Raw genomic sequence first — 8,977 nt, 5'->3', positions numbered from 1 at the left:
TTCTTGTGACCCACTCTGTACTTTCATACAACTTCTCAGGTAAGTGAATTTGGAAGTGAATTGTTTTTTCCCTAACAAGGTGTAGTGTTATGATACACAGTTGTCCTTTGGTGTATGTGGAGGGCTGGTTCCAGGACTGCCCATGGATACCAAAATCTGTGCATACTTAAGTCCCACAGTGGGCATATGAAAAGTCGTAGCTCTGTGTACTGTATTTTCAACCCATACTTGCATGACAAAAAATCCTTGTATAAATAAACCAGTGGAGTTCAAACCCATGTTGTTCAAAGGCCAACTGCACATTAAAAAAGAAAATGCATATAGGAATGAATTTAAAGAATGAGAAAGGGCTATCTTTTGGCAAGTTTTACTAAGCAAAGGAGAAGTCTTCTTTCCCTGGAAATACAGCTTAAATTACTGAATTTGTGAATGTATTAGCCCTCCTATTTGTCAGTTCTGGTATTCAACATGTGAAATTGGTCTTCATGAGTTCCTTACTTGCCTTTTGATATTTGGCCTTTCTTCTGTCTGTACTTTCAATCCTCTGTTCCTTATTCACCTTCTTCTTCCCACCCTTCCTTAGCCAGACACTACAGCCTACTTCTTGTACTTCATTTCAATAAAGTGCATTATCTTGTTTATACTTTTAATTTTTAAAAATTCTTATTGTGTCACCCAAATGCATACTTTTCATAAAGTATGTACAGCTTTATAGGCTGTACAGAATCACATTTGTTCTCTGCTCAGAATGAGCCTACGAGCCATTTCAACTCCTTTCAGTACTCCCTAAGGGAAGCTCTTTTTCTTTTTTTTTTAAAGAAAGAACATGATGGACAAAGGTTTACAAATTATATATAGTCTCATTTGAAGTTTCATTTTATTTCTGTCTATAAGTATTGCTGTTTGTTTAAAGCACTCACATAAATCCATTTCACCCAAAAAGGAAATGTAAAGTGCTTCTAGCCGTACAAGCATGGGTGGCATGGCCTTTCCAAAGGTTTTCCACTAGAGTCTAGAGAAAATCTAAACATAGTCAACCACAAACTGGATGTTTTTATTTTCTGTGCCATTAGAGAGTTTCAAAAATCACTTTGATTTTTAAAAACCCATCAAATGTCAATCATGGCAGGGAAGACCACCGAGCTGATTTCTGATAACTATTACTGAACATAATTTATCAAATATGGCTACTGGCATCATGAAGCCCTTGGGGTAGGGAAGACTCTCTATGAGAAATATAAACATCACTTATGTAGGAATCACCAGGTGTCCCTAGAGCAGTTTTGTACTAAAGACTTGTAGTGTTTATTCCCTCACTATGGTACTCAGGCCCAAGGGCCAAGAGCACAAGGGTTATACTCACTGAAGGTTTTTACAACAAGAAACCAGAGAAGGAGGTCTTCTGAGGTACTACAACTTTGAGGCACAGTCTAAATACTAAAAATGATTATGAAATATTGAGGAGTTGAGCCAATTTATGCTATCTTAAATCCATTAAGTATCCATGAAAGTGATTTCGCATGTCTAGCCTGCTTTCTTTCTCACATGATAGCTGGGAGTAGCAAATGAGATAAAGCTGCAGCCTAGCCCAGTGTCTGGGCACCGTATCATTTCCTTCCTCCTCCCCTTTCCCAAATAAATGAGGTCAGTCCTTGAACTTTAAATGTACTTTATAAATAAGGAGAAATTACTTTTTCAATCAGTATACTTTTCTATCAGTATACTTGTCAGCATGATTCTGAATTGCTCTCAAGAGTACCTTCTCTTTTGTAAAATAAACACTTTATACTTTACTGAAAGAACACTTTCAGTCTTCCTTACTTTCCATAGTGAAAAAAGTTGTTTCTGAGGAATTGAAACCCCAGAAGATAACCACAAGAAAAACACGTTAAATGTTTTTTTTTTTGAAAATGATAATTCAAAGGCAGACTTGAAGAGAAGTAATATTTAGGAGGCATAAGAAGATAAATGCAGCCTCTGAAGGGAACTGTTCTAATTACTACCTAAAAAGTAAAGTTATACAACTATATTCAAGGACATAAGATAAAGCACACTTGAAAACCAGAACGATGAACAGTTAGGTGAAAAGAACAGCTGAAATAGGAAGGGGGAATGGACTGAAGAATAATTTGAATCGGGACAGTGATCCATCAGTCCTAGATGCTTCTGCCTTCTGGTATGTAAATATCTTGAATCACATTGTTTCCTTTTTTCTGAAATCTCAAAGAAGAATTCTCACAGCACTAAATTATAGTTGCCATTTTGTTAGGATTCAAAATTTCAATCCAGTAGCCATCAGGATCTTGAATAAATGCCAGGCCTTTCATTTTACCTGTAAAATGAAATTTTTTGTTATTGAAAAGACTAAAAGAGAAAACACCTTAAAAATGTTTTTCTTTCTTTGAGACAGGGTCTTGCTCTGAATGTCAGGCTGGAGTGCATGGGACGATCACGGCCCAAGGCAGGCTTGACCTCCTGGGCTCAAGTGATCCTCCTGCCTCAGCCTGCCAAGTTGCTGGGGCCACAGGCATGCACCACCAGCCCTGGCCAATCTTTCGATTTTGTAGAGGCAGGATCTCAATGTACTGCCCAGGCTAGTATCGAACTCCTGTCCTTAAGCAATCCTCCTGCCTTGCCTCCCAAAGTGCTGGGATAACAAGCACAAACCACTGTACCTGGCCTTAAAAACTTTTATTAATTAAAACTGTACTTTGCATTTTAATGAAGTATATGACTTTGTTTATCGTTTTAATTTTTCAAAATTCTTATTGTCAGTGTCACCCAAATGCATACTTTTCATAATGACTAAAATATTATCTTGCGCACATTGTGAATACCAGCCCTCCTGAAATAAACTGTGGGGCTGGCTGCATCTTTTCGGTTTCAGGCATTTGCCTCACCTTCATGATACCATGCTACCAGTTCAGTAGTTACAGAAATTGTCTTATTTTAAAGAAGAAAAAGAAAATAGGGAGGTGCTGAAGGAAGCTGGTAGCATGGCTTACCCCCATGAACAAAAGACCCAGGTGCTTGGGTCATATAAACCCTTTTAAACACTATCTGAGGCGACTCAAGCTCTGCGAGAATCTTTCTCTCAGGAATTCATAACTGGGATTGAGTCTAGTATGTCAGAGCTATTTGCTTGACAAACAAGCAAACAGCTTGCTTGGAAGCAAACACATTGCTTGGGAAAATGTGGCCTCGGAAATTTATTTGGGGAACAATATGTTGAATTGGTTTGACTCTTATCTCTGGCTGCTTTCCCCAACATCAATCCTAGAGGAACACAGACGGAAAAAAAAAAAAAAAAAAAGAAAAGAAAACAAAAAAAGAAACCCTGCTGATGATGGCTGGGGAGAAGAATGGGTGAGGATGGGGTGAGGTGACAGTTTTAACTTGGGCTGTGTGGGAGGTGGTAGTTCTGGCCTGGACCAGAAGGCAGTGCATAATGGCTGTGGGAGAATAAAGAGTTTTGTTCTTCCTCCTCCCTCACTGCCAAGTGCATCAGCAACTGCCCTCTCGCTTGTTCAGATGTCCTTAGCAGTAAACAAGGGCAGTGCAGGAGCCTTGTGCTTGTGAGAAACCGAGAAAAATGGGTAGGGGCCGAATGATCTCCCCAGCCCTCTCTCCAGACCCAGGGTTAGGGAATGACACTATTGGAAGTGTCTCCTACTAATACTGCTTCCCTGAGGGATGAAGTGTGAAGATCCGACCTGAAGAGTTGTTTTGTGGAAGGTGAAATGTTTAAGTCTCATTTCCAGGTACCTAGGGATCTCTGGCCTAGGCTTATCCAGCCCATCGTCCTGAGATCATGCAGGTTGCTAAGGACAGGGATCTGGCCATTCTCCTATTCACACTGCTTGTTGTGTTAGAATAACTAACAGCTGCAGGGGAAAAAAGCTCAGAGGCCAACATAGTAACAATTTGAGAAACATAACCATAAAAAAAACTCCAAGGCAAAGGATTATAGATTCAAACAGAAGAAATATTAGAATAACGGACCAAGAACTATTTGTTTTATTTTCTGGAGATAAGGTCTTGCTCTGTCACTCATACTGGAATGAAGTACAGTGGTGTGATCATAGCTCACTGCAGCCTCCAACTCCTGGGCTCAAGCATTCTCCCACCTCAGCCTCTGGAGTAGCTAGGCATGCAGACTACAGGCATGTGCCACTATGCTCCGATAATTTTTAAAAAACCTTTTTGTAGAGACAAAGTCTTGCTGTGTCACCCTGGCTGGAATGCAATGGCACAATCATAGCTCACTGCAGCCTTGAACTGCTAGCCTCAAGTGATTATCCCAATCTTCCTGCCTCAGCCTCTCAAAGTACTGCAATTACAGGCCCAGCCCCAAGGACTATCTATATATGTAAAAGTAATGACCGGCCTGGTGTGTTGGTTCTTATCTGTAATCCTAACACTTTGGGAGGCTGAGGCAGAAGCATCACTTGAGTGCAAGAGTTTGAGACCAGCCTGAGATACATAGTGAGACCCTGTCTTTACAAAAAATAAAAAATTAGCCATACATAGTGGCATTTGCCTGTAGTCCCAGCTACTCAAGAGGCTGACATGGATTACTGCTTGAGCCCAGGAGTTTGAGGCTGCAGTGAGCTATGATCACACCACTGCACTCCAACCTGGGCAAAAGGGCAAAACTCCATCTCAAAAAAAAAAACAAAAAAAATTAGCAATATGAAATATTAACAATATGAAAAAAAAGAACAAGAACATAATAAGGAAACTAAGCAAAAATTAGAGATCAAAATTATAACAGGTGTTTAAAAACAAATAGATGAATTAAATATCAGAACAGACACATTTGGGAGAAAATTAGCTAACTGGTATTCCAGTTTGAGGAAATCTCCTAGAACGCAGGCTAGGACAAAGAAATAATATAAAAAGCTTCTAGAACAAAACAGAAGAATATACAAAGGAACGGAGATTGACAGATTTTTCAACAGCAACATCACATGCAAAAAGAAAATGGAAGAGTATTTTCAAGATTGAAGGAAATTAAATGTAGGCTTTTCCTTAGAACTGTCCTTCACACATAAAGGCATTATTCTCAGTTATACAGTCTCAACAGTTTTGCCTTAAAAACCCTTTAAAGGGTCGTTTGGGAGGCCGAGGCGGGCAGATCACCTGAGGTTGAGATTTAGAGACCAGCCTGACCAACACAGAGAAACCCCATCTCTACTAAAAATACAAAATTAGCCGGGCGTGGTGGCCCATGCCTGTAATCCCAGCTACTCGGGAGGCTGAGGCAGGAAAATCGCTTGAACCCAGGAGGTGGAGGTTGCAATGAGTCGAGATCACGACATTGCACTCCAGCCTGGACAACAAGGGTAAAACTGTGTCTCAAAAACAAACAAACAAACAAACCCCTTTAAAGACATTTTGGTTGAGGTATTTAAATAAAAGGACAGAAAACTCCAAAAGATGCTACAAGAGGCTGGGTGTAGTGGCTCACACCTATAATCCTAATGCTTTGGGAGGCCAAGGTGGGAGAATTGCTTGAGCTCAGGAGTCTGAGACAAGCCTGGGCAACATGGCAGGACCTCATCTGTACAAAAAATAAATAAATAAAACAATTAGCTGGGTGTGGTGGCATGTGCCTGTGGTCTTAGCTACTTAGGAGGAGTCTAGGGCAGGAGGATTGTTTGAGCCCAGGAGTTCAAGGCTGCAGTGAGCTATGACAGTGCCACTGCAGCAACCTAGCCTGGACATGAGTGAGATCCTGTCTCAAAGGAGATACTACAAGAGATATATGAAGAAAAGGTGATCAAACACCTTGATATATTTATTATTATCTTTAAAAAATAAAATCAATACTATCCCAGTCTAGGTAATAGTGACACAATGAGGGTGGAGTAGAGCAAGTTCCTTTTTTTGGGGGGAGAAGATCTGTATATTATTTTATTTTATTATTTATTATTATTTTTTTGAGACAGAGTCTTGCTCTGTCACCAGGTGCCAGGTTGGAGTGCAGTGGCATGGTCTTGGCTCACTGCAACCTCCACCTCCTGGGTTCAAGCAATTCTCCTGCCTCAGCCTCTTGAGTAGCTGGGACTACAGGTGCACATCACCACACCCAGCTAATTTTCGTATTTTTTAGTAGAGATGGGGTTTCACCATGTTGGCCAGGATGGTCTTGATCTCTTGATCTCGTGATCTGCTGGGATTACAGGCGTGAGCCACTGCACCCAGCCAGATATTAAATATTTCAATTAAAAAAAAAGATTAAAATGAAACAGCGAAATATTTCAAATTTTTAAATTGAGACTCTGAAATATTTAATATTTCAATTTTAATTTGAAATATTTCAGAAAGAGATCTAAGTAAAATAATTACAATACATGTAATCCCAGCAAAATCCATACATATGCTATTTCAAAAAACCTACCTAAAACATTAGGACATACAAAGGTTGTAAAAGATGAAAAAGAAATACCATGTAATTATAAACTAAAGAACGCTGGTGGTGTTACATGAATATCAGATAAAATGGACTTTAAGAATCTTATTTTTGGGTGGAAAGATAAACCCTGAAATAGTGAAAGCTGGTGGCCAATGAAGAAAGTGGCAGGTTTGGGGAGTGGGAGAGGGAGCCCAGATGGCTCTCCTGGTTCTGTGTCTAGCCCCTTGGATACTCAGTTTTCCAGTCATTTCTTTCTTTCTTTTTTTTTTTTTTTTTTTGAGACAGAGTCTCACTCTATCCCCAGGCTGGAGTGCAGTGGCACGATCTCTGCCCACTGCAACCTCTGCCCCCTGGTTCAAATGATTCTCCTGCCTCAGCCTCCCGAGTAGCTGGGACTACACGTGCCTGCCACCACACCCAACTAATTTTTGTATTTTTAGGAGAGATGGGGTTTCACCATGTTGGCCAGAATGGTCTCAATCTCTTGAGATCATGATCTGCCCGTCTTGGCTTCCATAAGTGCTGGGATTACAGGCGTGAGCCACTGCACCGGGCCTTTCTCTTTTTTAAAAAATCTGGTTGAAGCGTGGACTTCTGTTACTTGTAGCCCAAAGAGTTTTACTACAACAGTGCCCTCTGTGGGTGCTTAGTAAATACTGACTAAAGACAGGCCTGAACACAGTAAGTTGTAGACTCACCATCATCAGGTTTCTTCACAAATTTGACTCCCAGTTCTTCAAACCTTTTACAAGCACTGTGTACATCAGGAACAGCAATTCCAATGTGACCTTACATGATATTCCCCGAAAAAAGCAGAGAGAAGGAAGAAAGAATTACAATAGGGTGTCCAAGTACCACAAGTAGCTTCCAGAACAACAGACTTAGGTAGGTAGGTTCAAAATCTATAATACATTAAAGAACAAATATAGGTCTAATGAACTAGGTATAATAAGTTAATTAGTTGCCCTTAATTATAAATTATTTAAAATTAACCAATACCAGCTTATACACAAACCAATTAGTTAAGAATAATCTACACCAGGCTGGGTGTGGTGGCTTATGCCTGTAATGCCAGCACTTTGGGAATCCGAGGTGGGTAGATCACAAGGTCAAAAGATTGAGATCATCCTGGCCAACATGGTGAAACCCCGTCTCTACTAAAAATACAAAAATTAGCTGGGCGTGGTGGCGCGTGCCTGTAGCCCCATCTACTTGGGAGGCTGAGGCAGGAGAATCACTTGAACCCAGGAGGCAGAGGTTGCAGTGAGCCGAGATCGTGCCACTGCACTCCAGCTTGGCAACAGAGGAAGATTCCGTCTCAAAAAAAAAAAAAAAGAAGAATCTACACCAAAAAACAGTCATCGTTTACTCATACGTAATAGGTTTGTGGTTGGCATTGACTGTAGCAGCCAGCTGAAGCCTGGAATACTGTCATTTTGACCGAGAGATGGGAGAATAAAGCAGAAGTGTATGTGCTAGCACAAACTGGGATTAGTATTAACTACAGCTTTTTTTTTTTAAGTCTACTGGAAATTAATTCTGAGACTTAAAAGTAAATCATGAGAGAGTAAATGTAATGTTTAGATTGAGACTCTGAAATTAACTCCTAAATAAGATTATTTGTGGAAAATAAAAATAATCATATTTCTAATAAATTGATCATACTTAATTAGGCCATTAATGTTTTAGGTTTATAAAAATCAAAATTATATATATAATACAAAATCACACAAATCTACATATATCACATACAAACAGGCAAACTTACCAAATCCTCGAGGGTCTGAATTGCCATTGTGGTAACTCTGGGTCTCATCATCTTCAGTGCCCCAATTGCTACAAAAGGAAAGAAAACATAGCTATAGTGTCCTATGGAATAGGTATTCTGAAAAGAAAGTAACGTCTTTGAAATCTTACCATGTTTATATGCTACTTTACATAATTAGCCTAACCCCTGCTACAAAAATATTAAGTTTTCAACTATAGAAGGCGTAAATGGACAAAGTATGATTTTAATTAGACTACGGAGTCAGTAAATACAGGTATTGGATAAGAACAATAATGAGAATAATAATGCTCATGTGTTGTGGTAAGTACTTTATATTTCATTTAAACGCTTAAAACAGCTCCATGGGCTAGATGTGAATATCTCCATTTTATTGATGAAACTGCCACTTACTTGTTTAAGACTCACAGACTCATATCTAAGTCTGCCTGATTCCAAAGCTTTATTTTGAATCCAGGGACACACAAAAATCACACACTCTGAAAGAAATACTCTTTTGGTACTTGTTAAAGTGTGCAGATAAACAACATAAAGAAATTGCCTACATTTTAAAATGCTCAAGTTATAAAAATACCAAATTTGAATGTTAATTATTACAAAATGGTTTGAAGACTTTTTAAAGGAACATATGATATCACATTTCTGGATCAAAAATGTAGCAAAATAATAAAAGAACAAAATTTTGGATGCTGAAAGACTAATTACAGTACCTAAACATTAGTTAGTGACAATATGGCAAATATCTTAACAATTTCAGGGTCTTTTTTTTTTTT

General features: G+C 39.2%; 1 protein-coding gene across 1 annotated transcript in view; it reads right to left on the bottom strand.

Annotated features, from left to right (window-relative positions):
- Positions 1–857: 857 nt before the first annotated feature.
- Positions 858–8,977, bottom strand: part of GLO1 (glyoxalase I) — a 32,426-nt gene continuing 24,306 nt past the window's right edge. The window contains exons 4-6 of the mRNA XM_017515282.2: positions 8,187–8,254; positions 7,117–7,206; positions 858–2,332 (exon numbers count right to left, since the gene is read on the bottom strand). Of these exons, the coding sequence (XP_017370771.1) occupies positions 2,244–2,332; positions 7,117–7,206; positions 8,187–8,254 (247 nt within the window). The 3' untranslated portion in view covers positions 858–2,243. The remainder of the gene's footprint in view (positions 2,333–7,116; positions 7,207–8,186; positions 8,255–8,977) is intronic.

This window comes from Cebus imitator, unplaced genomic scaffold, assembly GCF_001604975.1.
Source record: "Cebus imitator isolate Cc_AM_T3 unplaced genomic scaffold, Cebus_imitator-1.0 Scaffold546, whole genome shotgun sequence".
In the NCBI taxonomy this organism is placed as follows: Eukaryota; Metazoa; Chordata; class Mammalia; order Primates; family Cebidae; genus Cebus; species Cebus imitator.
Note: the sequence above shows the minus strand (reverse complement) of the source record. Positions and strands in the feature narration are given on the sequence as shown.